A 19,629-nucleotide genomic window follows, 5' to 3' on the forward strand; every position below is an offset into this window, starting at 1 on the left:
TGGGGAGACCTAGGGAGAAAAAAGAACTTGCCTAAGTCCACCCAGCTCCGAATGGCAGAGCAGGGAATTGAGTCTGGAATTCGTGGCTGAACTAAGTCTTATTTCCTCCACAAGACAAACTGGGTAGAAGAAGAAAGCAATAGTCAAACAACATCAAAACACTCACGTTAGTAGGTACAAATTAAACTACTTGTTTGTGCTTCCCATTGTAAAGGGAGATGGAGGAGGTTGGTCTCCAACGCCCAACTCTCGGGCTTTACTTGGGATCTGCAAAGAAAAGGCAACATTTAGCTAAAAGCCAGTGTGGGTGACACAGACTACAGGAGTAAATGAAATTTACCAAAAGTTTTGAATGCCCACTAAGGTGATCCCAACATGATCTTTCATAAATATCTTATTTAATCTTCAATTACTTCTCAAAACAACCCTTGAGGTAGGATTATTACCTAATTTCCAAATGAAACTTGAACGGTTTAAACGTAATTTCCAAGAACACAACTACTAAATGGAAAAGAGAGGTTAAGTAATCTAAACCTGTGACATCAAATCAGTGCTACTTCCATTCCTCTTTTCAAGGGGAAACATGGCTTGGACACTTGCTGTTGGACACTTACTGAGTATGTTCACTGTCCTCTGAACTGTGGTAGAGACCCACTTAAAACCCAGCCGTTAACACTGCAATACAGTTTGCCAAATGCTTTGATAGCAAAATGCCCAGGGAAGTGAGAGCAAGACCACCTGTGAGTGTGAGTGTGTATAAGTGTGTGTCTATACATGTGTACACACAAGGGGAAAGGAGGAGAAAAGGAAGGCCCAGCCAGTCTTCATGAAGGAAGTGAAACTTGACCCAATTCTTGAAGGATGACTTAGAGGTAACCAGGTAGAGAAAGAAGAAAGGATGGGCCAGCCAGAAGAATTAGGGGATTATATGAAGTTAAGCAAATCAGTGGGATTTAGGGGAGCTGCCACTCAAGAGATGGTGCTGGGGAATGTGGTGGGTGTAGGACTCCGAGAACGCTGCTTGGAGGAGGTGAACTGTGATCAGGAATGTACCACACAGGTATGTAATATAAAAAAGCCACTGAGTCTGCTCTTCATTCTCTGCTGGAGACCACTGGTGTGTCTGCAGGGTCAGAGAGCTGTGGGCAGAGCTGCCTTTGCCCTCGCTGATTGAGAGCTGGTAAGGGCTGGGTTGCTTGATCACTTTATCGGTGTTTATGGAGCTTTTACTCTGTATGCTTCTGCAGCATGTGGACTTTCAGAGACACAGCACTCAGAGTCATGGGCATCTGAGTCAAATGGCACCTGGCAGGTCTTTGACACAGCCTCTCATTCAGCATTCACACAGTGAATAATTTGGATCCATGGATCAGGAGCTGTGCCGGGCCCTGGGGGTTCCATGGTTAGCTAAACAAACACAGCATGTACCCTCAAGGGCTTCCCATTTAGTGGGGCAGGCAGAGTTGAAACCAAGAGTGGCACAAGTATTAATTATAAAATATAGTAAGTGCTAGGAAAGAAAAGGTCTATGCTCTAATGGCACAAAACAGGGAGTCCTGATGTGGTTTGTGAAGCTTAGGAAGTACCCTTTGACGTGGGCCTGAGTAATGAAGAGGTGTTAGCTTGAGGGAGCAGAAGAGGATCCCAGACACATATAAAGTCCCCCAAGAGGAAAAGGCCACTTCTGACTCCCCACCTAAATACCTCAGAAGGCATATAGGGAGATGAACGCTCAACCACCCCAAAGCCAAAATCAGACAGATGGTCAGTCTCTTGCCAGAATCTGAGAAGGGATTTCTTATAACCGTAGCCAATGAGCCTAAGTTGAAGATGCAGTTGCTTTGCTATCTGTTGTCAGGTAGGCTCACACTCCATCCTTTTACACAGTTTGTCCCCCTAAGATCAGAAACTCACAATTTCTGTCAATAAGGAAAATAGGCAGTCATCAGATCTACTGCACGGACAACTTTAATAAAACAACCAAAGACTGTCTTCTCCTTAACATCATTATACATATTCTCAAAGTCTACAGATTTCAGAGAACAAATGGGCAAGACTGGAGGAGGGAGGTTTGGGAGGAGTTGTTGACTTCTGGGCAGAGATGTTTCCTCAAGGAAAGTTCTGAGGTAGACATAAAGAGTCTATATGACAGTGCACATTGTGGATTTCAGCTGCTCGGAGTTGCAAAGAATCTGACAGAAGAATCCCCTTTTAGTCACACAAAATAGTTGTAGGTAGATGTCTGCTATCAGTTGTGTAAATGCTTAACACCCTGTTCTCTTGATTTTTTTCTAAGCCCTGATTTGTTAAGTTTGCTGATTCTTGTGGTGTAAACACTCCTACCACAGCCAATTTTCAAGCTCTCAACTTGACACCACAGAAAGTGGAGCTGGGATGAGACTCACATGGGTGGGCTCTCACGAGCCCCAACATACCACTGTTACTGTTCACTAGGAACTGAGGTGACCAGATCACTGATAATAGCGATAGTTCTGAGAGAAGGACTTGACTGACTTCAGGATGGATGGATGGATGGAAGGTAGAGTCCAAAGCAGTCTAGTGCTTTCTCTGTAGACAAGACTGCCCTGCATGGCTTTTTCCTCAGAGCATGAGTGAAGAGAACTAATCAAACACAAGACCTTAGGCGAGAAACACTCAGAACAAGGAAAAAAGAACAGTATTGTGATATTATTTACTACAATAGCAAAATAAGAATTTTAGATAGCTGCCAGACATCTGCAACAGGAAGAGGCATGACCCCTGGTGGAAAAGGAGCATAAAGTAACAAGGAGAGAGCATGCTGAGATGAAAAAGCATCAGAATTAACAGAAAGAAGGATGAATAAGGTTAGATTCCAGGGATACAAAATGTGCAATTGCAAAATTAAACATCCACAGTGAAGTCAATAAAGGCAAAGGGAGGATGGAAGACAGAATTAAACTGGTGTTATGGACCTTAGATTAAGGAATGCTCTCCCACAATGCAAAAAACAGTGAGAGAGAAAATGAGAGAAATGGAGAACAGAGATGAGAATTCTAAACTGAGGTTACAGGAAAAAATTGGAAGCCAGAACCACTGAATAGAAGAAATAATTAAAGGAATAATTGAAGGGAACGGTTCTGAACTAGAAATAACCTGCACTACAGATCCAAAAGGCGCACTATATTCCAGGAAAAATAAAAGAAGTGAGGTCCACACTACTCATTTTGTCATTAATAAAATTCTATTACAATGAAAAAAAAATCTGCGATTAGAAAAGCATGAGACAAGTTACCGACAAAGGAAACAAAACCAGGCTGGCTTCCATTTTCTCTTCTGTTACTGCACATGCTAGAAGACATTCTACAGAGTTTTGAGGGGAAAGGGTTCTGACCTGATGATTGTATAGGCAGCTCAGTGTCTTCTACATGTAAAGATGAAAGAAGTGTCCAGCCTTATGGGATCTGCAGAGTAAGGAGCCGAGGTAGGACTGAGGATGAGGAGTTCCGGGGGGAGTTTGGGAAAGGTCAGGAATGAGGCAGCAAACTCTCCCTATATTTGTCATTGTTTGCCTTTAAGACCTTATGAGGTGCATGTGCTATTAAAAAAAAATTTACAAGAAGCATATAGTTCCATTAGAAAAAAAAAAAGAGAGATAAAAACTATAACCTAATGAGGAAAATCAGGAAGACATTTTTTCTCATTTCATTGATGAGACACCAAGGCTGAAAGAGGGCTTATGAGGGCTCCTAAGTGGCAGAACTAGGTCCAGAATCTGCATCTTTTGACTCCTGTTATATATGCCAAGGGCTGCATCAGTTCCACCATGTTGACACTTTGGAAAGCAGTGGTCAGGGTGATGATGGCCTGAATGTGCCCTGGAAGCAAAGCAGATGGGAGAGGTGGATGATGCTGGGAAGCCCAGCCTGAGCTAGTTTGTTTATTTATTAATTCAGTCAACCAACATTTTTTTTTTTTTTTTTTTTTTTGTGGTACGCAAAACTCACTGTTGTGGCCTCTCCTGCTGCGGAGCACAGGCTTCGGACGTGCAGGCTTAGCGGCCATGGCCCACAGGCACAGCCACTCCACGGCACGTGGGATCCTTCCGGACTGGGGCACGAACCCACGTCCCCCGCATCGGCAGGCGGACCCCCAACCACTGGGCCACCAGGGAAGCCCCAACCAACATTTCTTGAGTGCCCATTATGCACTGGGCACTGTGCTAGGCATGGGATTGCATAGATGAATAAAATGCCACTGATGTCTGTTCTTAAGAGACTAAAAGTAAAACTGTAAGGGAGAATTCCCTTTAAACATAGAGCAGTAGTGCTCTTTGGTCAAGTCAGTTGGTAAGGGTAAGCACATAGGCAAAGCCTAAGCCCATCAGAACTGCCTGGAGGCCTTGGTACCAGCCAGAGTGTTGGGCCCCACCCTTGGAGCCATAGGTGGGGCTTGCGAATTTGCATTTCCACCAAGTTCCAGGATTAGTAAGAGTTCCCTCAAGGCTGCAGGTAGTGAATGTGTTCTAGACTAGGACAAATACTTCCATTTTGTAGATCATGGAGGAAAGAGGATGTACTTACTCCCTGGGACTCATTTGGGTCATGGAGCCCATGGAGCCAAGCAGGAGTCCCCTGGGCCCTCAGACGAATAATTCTGTAGGCTCACACTACCCACTTTGGAGTGTCCCATAGGTCTATGTCTGTGCAGGGTATAATCACACAGTCTTGAGTATGGAACAGACCTTGGTCCTGCTCAGTTCATTGCTGGGATAAGTATGGAGTAAGGGACTCAGAGTGACTTGTCTAGCATCTCACTGTCGGTGAAAGGCAGGCCTAGTCTTTGGACTGCTCTCTCAGTGTTCTTTCCCAAGCACATCACAGCTACTCTCCTCTCCCCTCTATTCTCCTGGAACCTGCTGAGTGGTCATTTCCTAAGCAACAGCCACAGAAGGGTTAACTTTTGTTGGCCTGAAAGCCTGAGCCAGTACAGAGTGTCCATTGTGCGCTGCCCCCTCTGGAGTCATTGCTGGCTGCTGGAATGTGACAAGGCAAACCGTTTTCACCTTGCTCTTGTTTTCACCCTCCTCTGTGAGTGCGTTGAGTGAACGTGTGCGTGTACTCACAGGACACGTTGGCAGTAGTGCCACAAGAGGACTCACAGTGGTCTCTCCGATGCACCAAAAAATGGAACTGTGAATTTGGGATGGTAGGTACGTGCTGGGAGAAGGCAAAAGGAGAACAACAGCTTTGTGTGCTTGTGAAGTAAACAAACGGGTTATGTTTCTTTGCTCTTTACTTTTGAAAGTGTCTCTCTTACATGTGGCCATAAGGGGCATAGACAGTGAACTGCGCAGGGGCCGCCTGCCTGGGTGGAGCTACAGTTGGAGTAGTTTGAACCACAGGACTTTGATGAGCTGTCAGGGGCTAATTCATTTTCATTCAGAAAGAACTCCATGAAGTCCTCCATGTGCCCCATCCTGCACTGGGTGCTGAAGCAAATGTAAGTGTTGTACAGCTACAGTTGTCTCAGCTTGAGCCTGAATTGCAGTAGAGTCAGGAAAATAAGAGTTGTGTACTGGAAACAGTGAGAAGACAATATATGACTAGTATTTAGTTGCAAGCTCTACAGCTGCGAGCAGTGTTAAGTCAGGCCAGGGAGTGAGTGCTGTGGTCCAGAGTTTGCAGTTTGTTGCCATGGAGAAGTGAAGACTTGGGCATGACCTTGAAATGTGGGAAGGCTTGGGATCTGTTTGTTCATTTGATCATTCATTCCTTCATGCAACAAACATTTGGAGAACACCAGTTGTATGGCAGGCATCACCTGCATGGTTGGAAGAGGATATAAGAAAATATTCTACAAAAATATCAAGGCAGAAAGAACTGTGTGTGTGTGTGTAATGCCACTGTGGAGACTGGTTTGACTTGAATAGGGAATGCAACTTGTTGGCTAATGAGCCCTAAGACTGAATTCTTAAGGTAAACCAGTAGGGAAAGTCTGGAATTGACGTGTTCCTGGGTGGGATTATTTGAAACTGCATTACTGTTTCATCTCTAGTTTTTATACTTGCGCTGCCCTGGTTTGGTCCTCATGCAGCAAGAATTGAATTTCAGCCGAGCCTCTTTATGGTCCCCCTGCCTCTAATATCAGGTTCCCTTAGTTCATCCCTCACACCACATGCCAGAATTATCTTTCTAAAGCATAACTTAAATAATACCCCTTCCCTACTGACATCCCCCACTTAAATGGCTTCCCATTACCTTTAAGATAAAATCCAGCTCATTAGCGTACCATTCAGGGATGTCCATGATCTGGCTGTAACCTTTTATCTCCAGCTATACCTCTTACCAGTCACCACGTTGTACCACACCTCCTAGCCAAACCTCAGCTTTCTCCTTCCTGAACATAACCCTGTGTGCTCCTGCCCAGGCCTTGCCTCATGCTGTTCCTTCTGTTTGCCATGTCTTCCTTCCCACTCCACTTATTGAAGCCCCTCAAGGTCAGAGCCATATCCTATGCTCTCTTGAGGACTTCCTGTGTAGTTTCCTATCTATCAGTCTACACCTTGCCCAAGTGGAAAACCCTTTCTCTTCCCTTTGTTTCTGTCCCTTATTATAGGACATATAAAAATCTGTTTTGTTTTTCACATCTTTCTTCAAGATTATAACCTCCTTGAGGAAAGTGATTGTATTTAAATTGTGTATCTTAGGATCTTGACTTGAGGAGAACTGAAAAAAGAAATTGTTGAATACTCATTTTTTATGGATCTCTTACTATTTGAGTTTCAAGTTTTGGAACTTTGTCTTCTGTATTGATTAGTTAATGATTTATACTACTAAATATAAGAAACTCTCAAGTGAGTCATTTTTTAAAGGGAAGATACTTTCTCAATATAGATAATTTGTCCACTTCGTACTCCTATCTATTCCTCTAAAGTTTAGATTTTACCTTCTTTTCTCTCATCACAGAACCTGCAATAGCTGTTGACCTACTCTGGTTCAAAGGTCCAAATAGATTTAGTTTAGGAAATTTTATGGAGAATATGCCTCAGCTTTTGCTCTGACCAAAGGACGCTTTATAGGTAGGTACCAGGGAATTAAAATGTAACACTGAAGATTCCTGCCAGAGGGAGTGAACCACTGAACGCTGTTGCCATAAGAAACATGGCTAACAATTTGTATGGTTTTTTGCTCAGTAGAGGTAAATAGGGACAGGTTCTCAGGCATCTTGATGCCTCCAACAGCAGTGTGTTATCTGACACTAGCAAGAGAGGCCTCAATGAATGTTGACTTGAATATGACTTTTTAAAACCTATGTAAGGTTTTGGGCAGGTAGGCAGATCAGTCTAGATGAGACAAGAATCTCACAAGTAAAGGAAACATAGTGTCATCTGGTCTAACTGCCCTCCTCTGCTCCTAAGTGGGGACTTGGTCCCTTTTGTAGCATGGGGCACAGGTGGCAGTCCAGTGTTTGCTTGACAGCTTTGGGGAGGATGCTCGTGCTCTCACCAGGCAGCCAATTCTCTTGCAGAAGTGCTGCATTCATTGGGTTTTCCCCTAAGTGGAAGCAGTTGTAAATGTGTCTTTCTGTTGGGCTGCGCAGTTTCCAGGAGCTGAGTATGTTCCTGGGCTTCTCTGGGGAGCAGGGTCCATTTTGAAGCCCTGCTGCCTTGCTGGCTGGCTTCCTCACAGGGCGTCAGCTGAAATTGTACTGATTCCAGAGGGAGGAAGTACCTGCTCGGTTTCCAGTTCTTGGCTGTTCTGAATGTATGTTTGCAGGCATTTTTGGCATTTTCTGGTGGGCACATTTGCTGGTCAGTTCCTTAAATTGATGGGTTCAAAGGTAGCAGCCTAAGGTATGCTGTAATGCCTTCTGCTGAGTGTTCAGCCATTTGTGAAGGCTTGGATGTAATCTTACCTACAGCCAGGGGTAGAAGGAGATGATGTCTTGAAGTTGAGGGCGGCCCCAGGGCTTGAGGTTTCCTCTTGAGAATGAGCATTTGGGCTTTCTTTTGAGCTTTAAAAATGATGAGTATGAAATTGGGAATAATGGGACATGGAGTGAATAAGGGTGAATGATAGTTTAACTGATCCCATGATGGTTTGGTGAGGAGAAAGGCAGAATAAAAAATCCTGGGGGGATTCCTGGCACTTCCAGAGGCCTGTGCAATGCTCCCTCTCTCCCCTCTCTTTTTTGTTGTCATGTAGACATAACGCCACTTTATTTAAGGTCTAGGAAGGGAATTAAAACTGTCTCGGGTGACTATTTTTATCTAAATGATTGATAATGATTAAATAACTTTTGTGTTGGAAACATTTTTAGCATTTGTTTTGCATTAATCACAGCATTAGAAGTAATTTCTCACTGAACTCTTTTTGTTTTCCTTTTACAAGCCTTCACCTAAGCTTTGCATTTGTTTATTTTAAGAAATAAAGACAAGACTTGTGCATGATTAAAATAATTCATAATGAAAGATAATAAAGGAAGAATGGTCCAGAGGTTCTTCTTCTGAGGGGATGGAGAGCTTGGCCCAGGCAGCCCAGGGCTGTGTTCAGTTTTGTGTTCAGTTTTTGCAGTTTTCCCTTCACATGTGAGAGGGAAGTTGTGCAAGAAGCCAGCCAGATGCAGTTTCCACAGACCTGAGCATCAGCTCTTAGACTTCCTTTCATCATGGTTGGCTTTGATGGTGACTCAGGCAGCTGTGGCTTTAGTATAAGAAGCATCTAGCTTGTTACTGGACTGGAGGACTCACCTCTCTTATCTTTATTCTCGGGCCCACAACCATAAAAATTAATAACAATTCAATGAAAGCCTGTGTGTGCGCGTGTGTTTCCCCCTCTGCTCCAATATAATATAATTTGGGGATGTGCACTTTCTGGTTTGATTTCTTTCCAATCATTATTTTTCTGATGCCATAGATAAGTGAGGTGGGATGGGGCTTCTGGAACTTAGTTTGAGTTACCTTTGAGGTCATTTTCCTTCCTGCCGTGGCTAATTATCTCTCTGCTTCTCAGTTGCAGATCTGATCCCTTCTGAACAACCTCACCGTGTCTCCATCCCTGGGACTCTGAACCCAGCAGCTGGACCACTTTCTCCTTGGAATTTTGGGAGCCCTTTCTTCTCACCTTTCCCTTTTCCCTTTTCCCCGTCCCCCTCCTGAGAACTCTTGGAGACTAGGATTGTCATGGAGTCCAGGGAAGTCTTAAGCGGTTCCCGGCAAAGGGGGAGTGAATCGGAATTCCTGCCGGTCTCCTCAGCCAAGCCCTTGACTGCTCCTGGCTGTGCAGGGGAACCTTTGCTCTCTGCTCCGGAGACTGGGAAGGGGATCCCAGTAGGCGGAGAACGCATGGAGCCAGAGGAGGAGGATGAACTGGGCTCAGGACGGGATGTGGATTCCAACTCCAATGCGGACAGTGAGAAATGGGTGGCAGGAGATGGTCTGGAAGAACAGGAGTTTTCTATCAAGGAGGCAAACTTCACAGAGGGGAGCCTGAAGCTGAAGATTCAGACCACGAAGCGGGCTAAGAAACCCCCAAAGAATCTGGAGAACTATATATGCCCACCCGAGATCAAGATCACCATCAAGCAGTCTGGGGACCAGAAGGTGTCCCGTGCTGGGAAAAATAGCAAAGCCACAAAGGAAGAGGAAAGAAGCCACTCCAAAAAGAAGGTAGGGATCCCTGTTGACTAGGTTTTTTCCTGTTTGTTTTTGCCATTTTATCCTCAAACTTTAAGGGTCTATTTGCTTATTACTTAATTATTTATAAATTACTAATCTCCTTGATGGAATACTTAGGACCTGCAGAATAAATGTCTCTGATATCTCGGTATAGTATCCAATTTATTATTATGGATACTATCGACCAAAACCAAAACAAAACAAAGCAAAAAAGAAACTACTAGGGTTATAATCCTGGAAGTTCCTATTTATTGTGTAGCAGCCAATTGGCTGGGTCAGATCTGGCTAAGCTGTGACAAAATTTGAGGGTGTTTTTTGGTTTTTTTGCTTTAATATTTGCATTTGTTCTCACAGTCAAGAGTAAGATGTTGAAAATTTTGGTCAGTCAGAACAGTCAAGATCAGTTATAACCTCCTTTTGGTTTCAATCACTGCTGTAAGTCTTTCTACAATAGATAAATCACTTACTTGACTGAGGAAGCCCAGTCTTTGTAGTAAATGAGGCTCTTCTAGGGCTGAGAGATCATTATCCTGGAAGCCGGTGGTGAACTTTAGAGCTGGAGAAAGGGAAGGGGTAGGGGACTGACATGAAGCTTTATCTAACAAACTGTAGACTTTTAAGATTGAGTGTTGAATGAACTTGGTACATGGTCATTTTCCTCATGAAAGTCAATGTGGGTGTGGAAAGCAGCTCTCTAGGTGATTTAGTGATGTTCTTTGGTTGGGAATGTATGGATCTAGGTTTCACTGTATTTATTTTGTGTCACAGAGGGTTACAGAGACCTCCCTTTCTGGGAGGGGTGTGGCACTCAGCTGTGATAGCAGAGGGCTGCCCTAGTCTAGAAAGTTTTTGTTTCCAAGAATCTCTGGGTCTTGTGAACAGCTCTGAAAGGAGCCCTCTTGCTGACAGAGTTTTGCAGTTCTAGGTAGTAGATGTTAACCAGAGTCTTTGTAACTCTCTCCCCCACATCATAATTATTTGGACTCTGGACATGATGGAAGATAAAATGGTCTATATGAATGAACCTCTCTCCTTTATAGCCCAGAGGTAATCTGTAGTGTTTCGTTGACAGTGGTTTTTGAACTCTGGGGTAGTCATTTTCAATAAAGCTGCTAAGAATCATGTTGTTAGTTTAGTGTAGGGCTTGTACCCTTCCTTATGCTAGGCATTTTGGCAGATTTGTCGAAGTTAAAATCCAAAAACTTGGACTAGAAGAGACTTTTCTGGGTGACCAACACCCACAGTTTGCTGAGACTATCCTGGTTTTTAAACGGAAAGTCCTGCATCCAGATTCAGTCCTGGGCAAGCCAGGGCAGTTGACCATTTACTTTAACATTTGGAACACAAAGGAATCTTTAGAAATTGGTGTGTTTTTACATAGCATAGAGGTAGTGCTTTCACCTCTCCCCTCCCCATTTACAACTTTGCGATGCTTTCTGGGTTCTCTGTCATAAAACCAAGGATTATCTAGATGCACATGGAAACTTTTGAGGCTTTTGCAAGCAGGTGCAAAGAAATGCAAGCAGGCTCAGAAAGTTAGCCTTTGCTTTGGAGTCGGGTCTCTTCAGCTTTGAAAATGAGTATCTTTGTCTCTGGGCACTGAGATGGCACAGAGAGTGTTGTTGGATTTTTGTGTGGGTGAGCAGTCTTGAAAACTGTGGCAACAGTTTTCCCTCCATCCCCTTCACTGCCAGAATTTGAGTAGCAGCCCACAGTTTTGGGTGTGCAAACCCAAATTCACTATCCTAGAAAGAGAGTAAGTTGTCCTGGTCAGTACTACTTTCCTAAGGCCATAAGATTGTTCCCAAATATAGGCTTCTGTCTATTGGAATGCCCCAGAATAAAACTCTGGAATTTGTGACATGGGGATGATTTCAAAGCTGAAATGTGCAATGGACCTCCACTCTCATATCTGAAATTCTCAGGCTGGTCATTCTCACCCAAAAAGTTGGATGCCCTTTTGTGCTTTATTGGAAAGAGAGAAGAAATTGCTTCCTTGAATATGTGACTTACCAAGTATGCATTTCTAAGCCTGAGCAGTTGGAGGGGGAAGAAAGGAAGGAGAAAGGCTGAAATTCAATGTACAGTGCTGTGTTATGCTGGCACTGTAATGGGAATATCTATGAAAATTTTAAATTGTTAGAAGCTTGCTTCATATTGTACTCCTTTATCCTTCCTACGTTATGCCTAGAGCTGATTCTTTCCAGAGATGAACGAATAAAGTTATCGGTACTGGGTCTTAATCATTTGATAGATGATAGGAAGTTCTCTGATCTCTACTGGATTAGAATGTGAACTTTATTACTCTTCAAGTGCCTGTTGTTTTGCAAACAAGGAGTAAGCAAAAGCTGGAGCTGAGGTGGAGAGGTGGAAATCTTGCTGACCATTTGTACAGAAAAGTTCAGTGGAATGAGCTTGCAGAATTTATTTATTTGTATGAATGGGAAGTACATGATCAGTAATTTGAGATAGGGAAAAGGATGAGGGTGGCATTTTGTAAGCATCAGATCAGTGTCTCACTCTAAAATCTAGTCTTCTGGATTTTTTATTTTGAGGCAAGTTGATCACTGAAGAAGTGTACATGGAGTGGCCCCTGGGACTCAGGTCCTTTGCTAAGAGCTTGGAAAAAGGCTCTGTTGAGCTGGTCCTTGAGCAGGTGGAGATGCCTACTTGGGTATCACCTGATCATATATGCTGACTTAGAGCAGGTTTGGCAAACTGTAGTCCGTGGGCAAAATCCAGCCCCCCGCCTATTTTTATACAGCCCACAGGCAAAGAATGGTTGGGAAAAAATCAAAAAGAGAATAATATTTTGTAAGATGGGAAAATTATATGAAATTCAAATTTCCCTGTCCATAAATACAGTTTTATTGGAATGGAGCCACATCTATTTATTTACATTTCAGCTATGGCTGCTTTTGCACTTCGACAGCAGAGTTGAGTAGTTGTGACAGAGAGTGTATGGCCCTCAGAGCTTAAACTATCTGCTATCTAGTTCTGACCAAAAACACTTGTTGACCCGTGACTTAGGGGAAGGACAGTGAGTTTTAGGATAACAAGGATTTTGTTTTATTTCATTTTGTTTTGAATGATTCAGCCTCCAAACTTGGAGGCTGGGGGAAAATGAGTGTTAATCATTATGTGCTTTTTTTGTGTTGTTTTTTGTTTTTGTTTGTTTTACTTTTGCAGACCAATCAATTTTGTTCAAGTCATTGTTTGACAGCCTTTGGCAAAGGCAGCTTATATTAGATCCCAAATGATTTGCTTTTTCATTGTTTTTTGTAAAAAGAACGTTCTGTAGGATAATGATGGCATTCCTTACATATCACAGCTAGTTTTCTGCTACTTCTATCTGTACATGTTCTACTGCTGTGGGGTGAGGAGATGTGGGGTGCAGCAGATGTATGTGTGGTATGCTTAAGAGCTTTATTCCAAATTTCAAACCTAGGCCCAATCCTCCAAACTGGAGAGTTGTTACAGATTTTCAGGTAACAGGGCCACTTCAGTAGTAGGATGGTAGGAGGGACCCATGAAAATACCACTTCACTGGCTCAAGGATGTGTGGACTCTTCTAACCAGCGGACAGGTCACCTCCCTTCCATGTAAACTTAGGATGGCACTTGAGATGCTGCCTGGAAGAGGGTTTATGTTGAATTGATTTATGTGAGGTGTAAGAGCAGCATTTGGTAAGAAGTGGAGGCTGAAAAGAGAGCTCAGAACATATTTTAGGGCCTCAGAATTGTCCTTTGGGCAGGTCCTGAGTTGCAGATGGATGATCCCATAAATACACCTTGCTCTTTATCACAGCACCCATGTTGTTACATCTTAGACTGACTCAGGTAAGTGGTATAATAACTTAAGCTTCCTCTACTTTCCTTCTAGGTCACTCAATAAAAACAATAGAGAACATGAGAATGAATCTCTAGAAGCAAGTTCAGGTATAACATGTGAACTTAAAATGTTCCAACGGTGACAGGTTTTGTTTTTTTTTTAACATCTTTATTGGAGTATAATTGCTTTACAATGGTGTGTTAGTTTCTGCTTTATAACAAAGTGAATCAGTTATACATATACATATGTTCTCATATCTCTTCCTTCTTGCATCTCCCTCCCTCCCACCTCCCTATCGCACCCATCTAGGTGGTCACAAAGCACCAAGCTGATCTCCCTGTGCTATGCGGCTGCTTCCCACTAGCTATCTATTTTACATTTGCTAGTGTATATATGTCCAGTCCACTCTCTCACTTCATCCCAGCTTACCCTTCCCCCTCCCCGTGTCCTCAAGTCCATTCTCTACGTCTGTGTCTTTATTCATGTCCTGCCCCCTAGGTTCTTCAGAACTATATATATATATTTCTTTAGATTCCATATATACGTGTTAACATACTGTATTTTAAGAGGCTCTCAGCTGGGCAGAGTTTAGCAGCTCTCCTCTTTCTGAGGACTTTCTGTGGGTGTCAGGTGGGTGTCACCCACCAGGTTCAACGGCATGAGAAGGAGAGGGTGTTCTGAGACAAGCACTGTACAGTGATCCAGGGTAGGAAATGTGGTGTGGTTATTTGCACCAACTGGCTTTGTGACTCTGGATCTGGAATATAACCTTGCTGAAGCCCTGGTTTCCTCATCTGCCAAATAGAGATGCTAGTTTCCACATGATATAACCCAATGTAAGATTCTAGGAAAAAATGGGTAATTTACAGAGCACACGTCATAGTAATAGTTCCGATTTATTGAGCCATGTGGCAGACCCTCGGCTAGCTCTTTTATCTGTATTCACTTTCTCTATTAGTCCTTATTACAGTCCTGTCGGACAGATGGTATTTATTTACAGATGAGGAAATTGAGGCTCAGTGGCTTCAGATAAGCAGAAGCAGAGTTGACCTTTGAAGTCAGTTCTTCTAGACTGTTTGGCCAATGCTGGAGTCCAGGCCTCAAGTGCCCACACGGGAAAGGGCTGCTGGGAGGTGAGGATCCAGCATGAGGGCATTTCTCTGCCACTTTCCCATATTGGCGAGGATGGCAGGATCATAACCTGGCCTGCTGTCCTAAATTCCAAGTGTTTCAAAGCCTCATGAGTTAGAGTCTTATTTCTTCCTTTATTGTGCTTATGGATTGTTATTTGCTTCTATTTTGTTTCTTTAGACTTAATGTTCCCCTTCCCCCAGCTTCATCAGGAGAACCTATTTTCTCTAGCAACAGAGGCTTCAACCTCATATTCCTCAGGGCCTGCGATGGTCCTAGGAGCATGATCAGGATTCCTTCTTAGTAACCCCATGTAGAACATCATCATATGTGTATGGAAAGACCCTGTGTTCTCTTTTGAGCACTCATAACCCTCTCTTGGGAAGTCTAATAGGTCACAAATTCATGTACTCATACTTCAAATAGCACCTTCCTCGTGTCAAACACACAAAGTATGGGAGAGGAAAAAAGGCTTTTTAGGTGATGTAGATGGGAAGCCAGTCTGGCATCAGATTGCAGAGAGTGATGAATATCAAATAAATAAATGGGTTTGCATTTAATTCTATAAGTAATGGAAGTGCTCAGCAGGCTTTGAATTGGGGAAAGGAAGGGTTGGGGGTCCAGGGAACATGACGAAAGTGGTATAGGGAAGAGAAGCATAAAAGGAGAGTCTTGGTAGTACAGTTGTCAGTAAGGAGGGCTGCACCAGGGTTCTCCATTTCCCCTGTAGACTGCTGAGATGCACATTTCTCGCCTGACCCTCTATGGGTTATAGCAGTTTGGAGGGGCTGCAGGAGGGAGGGCACGTTGGGCAGGGGATGAAAGGTGGCTCAGATTGCTGGACCTCTGGTGCTGCACCCATCGCCATCTCCTCATCCACTCTGATGGGTGGTCCTGAGCATCCAACAGAGAGCCTTCCACCCTCCTTAGGGTTCAGGCGTCCCTCCCTCGCCATCATCTGCGCAGCCCCTTCTCTGGTCACTCTGAGGTGCATTGCTTGGCTGAGGGCTTGCCCTCCCTTCCTCAGGGTATGTGAATGTGGTGCTTTGAAGTCCTGGGAGTATATGAGCTTCTTCTCCTACAGCATCCTCAACCTGGCTGGGAGAGCAAGTCTGGCCAGCATTTCTTCACAAGAAGCTGAATTTCCCCTCTCGTTTAATTTTGTATTTTCTCTCTATAGATTTTTTTTTAAAGCAGCACATTCCTAGTTATTCATCAGACTGCCTGAAAATTTTGTTTCCGGATAGGTTTCTCTATAGTTATTTCAGAGCTAAAAACCTTTTCCATAAAGTAATTGTATCTACTGAGCAACAGGTTACATTTGACATCTGGAGTTGATGTTCGGGAAAGAACACTGGACTTGGGGACAGGAACCCTAGGTACCAGCTCTGCCTCTGTTATTAGCAGCTTCAATAAGAATGCTTTACCTTCCTGGATCTCAGTTTTTGCATGTTAAAAAAAGAAAGAAAGAAAAAGAAAACCAACAGCTTTTGACCTCTGAAGCCTTATTTCTCTTCCAAAAACTGGAAACTTCAAGAGTCATTCTGTGAGATGAGACAAGACTTTCTCTTTAAGAAAACTAGTTACTATAAACAAAATTTTTGACCTCTCTTAGGGACCCACTGTTCTGTTATCAGATTGTTTCCTTTTTGCCCCAGTGTCAAAAGGCCTAAAATTGTGGGAGCAAATGTCAAGAGTTGAGCTTAAAAAGTGGTGAGATTTATCAGACTTGCATTCCATGAAGATATTCTGGGAATGTTTGGTTCCCCTCTTCCCTCCTTGTGTGCTTCTTGTTTTCTTCCTGTGTTTGGGATTCTCTGGGGGTTTAAAGCATGGTGCTGGCTCTTTTCCTCTTGGTACTTAGTTTCATTTTGGACTTCAACAAGGAACATCCTTTGGTGAACTCCGCGCTGTTGAAGATAAACCTGTCAGAGTAAAAGCAAGAAAATTGTGTTCTCGTCTGATAGAGAGTCATTCATTCCCTGAATTGTTCAGGTAAGAAATAAGGGATCTGTTAGAAAGAGTACCTGTCCTGAGAGTGGATTTGAACTCAGATCCCCTGATTCTAGACCAGGTTCTCTGCAGAGAACCTGCAGTAGAACCTGGGCTCCCTATAACCTTAAGCAAGTTACTTAACCCCTTGAAACAGTTTCCTAACTGTGTGAAAACCAGGATAATAGTAGCACCTCTTTGCTGGTGTCTTGTGGAGATGAAAGTGCCTGGTGCGCTTAGCACAGCACCTCACTCAGTGTGCATCACCTTTATTCCTGTTCTGCTTCTCTCTCTTCCAGGTCACCCACAGGACCCTCCTCAGTACAGGCACAGCTAGGTACACAGTGACCTGCAGTTGTGCTGGGTGCCTAGGAGGCGTGGGCTGTCTAAGAAGCCATGTGTTTCTTTAGGCTGATCCTGTTTTAATACTGCTCGTGGCTATGTTGAATTGTGTTGGCTGGGTGGCGGTGCCAGTGTCTTATTTCTGATGCCTGCACAAGCATCTACTAATAAAGCATGCCACTAATGCTTTTTTTTCTTGGTGGTGAGAATTGGTATGGGATTTATTTAGAGATGATTCAAAGGTCTTTTATCTCTGTGGTCACTTATCTGCCAAATCAGGATTGCTGCTAAGCTCAAAGCATGACTCAAAATGAAACTTTCGGTGTAGTATCATAAGAACGACCAAGTGAGGTTCAGCTGGTGCTTCCTTGCACCCCTGCCACGCTCCCAGCATTTGCAGAGTCACCCGCCCCTCTCCATCATCCCAATTCTACATCCTTGAAAAGTCCTCTCTTAAGGCATTTCCAGTTGACCTTCAGTTGCGTTGCCTTTTTTAATTTTTAATAAAAGGCAAGAGAAATAATCCTGTTTTGCCCTTCTCTACCCCATCCTTCGGGTCTTCTGATTCCTGCAACTTTAAGTGAAAAACATCCCACCTTCAAAACACTACAATGCAGGACATCCCAGGATGTCCCTCTCCTGCCTTTCTTGTTCATGAGACATGAGTCACTTTGGTCAGGAAGTCACTGGGTCTGGTTAAGGGCTGCCTAGGCAGAGAACATGGGGATGTGGCAGTGAGGTTCTCAAAGCCTGGGCCCCAGGCATTGGTTCAGGCTCCTGACTGCCTTACATACAGAAATCAAACACGTGAGGCAATGAAGCCTTGTGTTATAGGGGTTTGGTTTATCCACAATAAGCTAAAAATTTGTGTTATAATTTTCACATGGCCAAGTTACTTTGGGGAAATGGTTTCAACTCGTTTGGTCCTCAGGGTGACTTGACTTGGAAGGTGGCATTAAGGCTCTGCTCCCCGCATGCCCACAAGTGGAACCAGTGGCCAGAGGGAGAGGCTGCCAGTGGGGAAGGCAGAAACTCAGTAGAGCCAGGTTCCCAGGAGGTGTGCAGACAGACACAGCATGCAAACACCCACATGGACTAGCAGTTGTATGCAGTGTGTGCAGGAGTCTGAATTATGTGCTGTCTGGTGAAGCCGCAAGCCCTTGGTGCAAGCTGAGGCCGCTGTCAGAACACGGACAGCCAGCCCAATCCCTGCACTGAGGGTAGGTTTGGATGACATAACTTCTAGGGCTCCTTCCCACCTTCCATAGTATTCCATTGGATCTTGGCCTATGAAGGCAGGGGGCCTCCGTCTGTCCCTGGAGTGTGCCTTTGCCTCTGAAGCCCCAGGTTTGTTTTTACTCTTGCCTGCCCCTCCCTCCTCAGACTAACTTCCCTCACCTCCCCACTAGCCTCTGACCTCACCAGGGGAAAGAGTGGAGGCCTTTACTGACTCTGAAAAATCCAAGCAGTTCCCATCTTGGTACCTGGCCCTTGAGGCCATTTGATAATCATCATTAGTATCAAATGCGGGTTGCTTCAGTGTGTTTCTCTAGACCTTGTTTATGGTGTTTTTCCCACAGTGTCTTCTTCGGCCAGTTTCACAGTTGGGGAGGGAGGATTGGTGGAGATGGAGCAGAGTGGGTAGAGAATTCTTGAAGGGACGTGGACAGACAGCTGTTCTGTCCTTCAAGGTGGACCACCATGCCTTGCCAATAAGAAGTAATCATTTGCATTGTGCCCGGGAATGTGGGCAGCCTTTCATGCCAGGCCAGTTAGTTCATTTGTTTAGTGCTGTGAATGAGAACCCATTCACAGCACTAAACAAATCGGGGGTTTCAGCACTGTTCACAACAGACTGTATCTCTGGAGAACAGCCTTAAGGGAGCGGATCATGGGTGTGGTTAAAGGAGATCTATTTGTAGCATACAGTGGGAATCTCCGTGATTTCTCCATCCTTGTCCTTTCAGGGGAGCAAGAGGTGGACACGGATTTATTTGTCTGTGTGGCTCTTTCTTGCATCATCAGGTTCCTGAACTTCCCAGTCTTCCCACTGGATTACTGCCATTGAGTAAGTGGCAGGGCAGCGTCATGGTGGGATATGGGTGCCGTTGGGTCATGAAGGAAGGCAAGATTAGGAGATCCAGAAAGGGTCTGAGAACCAGGAGTTAAACCTGACACAGGCTAGAATCTGGCACCAGGTCAGGAGGCAGGTGGAGGCCAACCACAGAAGCAATGGGTCAAAAGGAAAGAATGGGTCCACAATTGGGTCACACTTCCAGCATCATGGACTTCACTGAGAGTCAGAAGATCCTCTGAATATTTCCATTCCAGCCTCCCTCATAAACAAACAGAAGACACCTTCCAAAATCCCTCATGGACAGTTATTTGGCTGCTGCTCAATGGCCCTCAGGGAGGAGGCTCGCTGCTACCTCTTGAGGCAGCTCTGGTTTTAGTAAAGCTCCTTCTTACGTTGCACTAAAATCATTCTTTTTTTTTTTTTTTTTTTTGCGGGATGCGGGCCTCTCACTGTTGTGGCCTCTCCCGTTGCGGAGCACAGGCTCCTGATGCGCAGGCTCAGCGGCCATGGCTCACGGGCCCAGCCGCTCCGCGGCATGTGGGATCTTCCCGGACCGGGGCACGAACCCGTGTCCCCTGCATCGGCAGGCGGACTCTCA

At 44.4% G+C, this 19,629-nt stretch overlaps 1 protein-coding gene across 3 annotated transcripts in view; it reads left to right on the forward strand.

Annotated features, from left to right (window-relative positions):
- The window catches only part of SETBP1 (SET binding protein 1), a 375,953-nt gene that overhangs the window by 11,578 nt on the left and 344,746 nt on the right, over positions 1–19,629 (forward strand). For all 3 annotated transcript variants that reach the window (XM_082640458.1, XM_082640460.1, XM_082640459.1), the window contains exon 2: positions 8,994–9,649. In XM_082640458.1, coding sequence (XP_082496584.1) covers positions 9,164–9,649 — 486 coding nt within the window. In that variant the 5' untranslated portion in view covers positions 8,994–9,163. The remainder of the gene's footprint in view (positions 1–8,993; positions 9,650–19,629) is intronic.

This window comes from Mesoplodon mirus (assembly GCF_964341445.2).
Source record: "Mesoplodon mirus genome assembly, chromosome: 13".
In the NCBI taxonomy this organism is placed as follows: Eukaryota; Metazoa; Chordata; class Mammalia; order Artiodactyla; family Ziphiidae; genus Mesoplodon; species Mesoplodon mirus.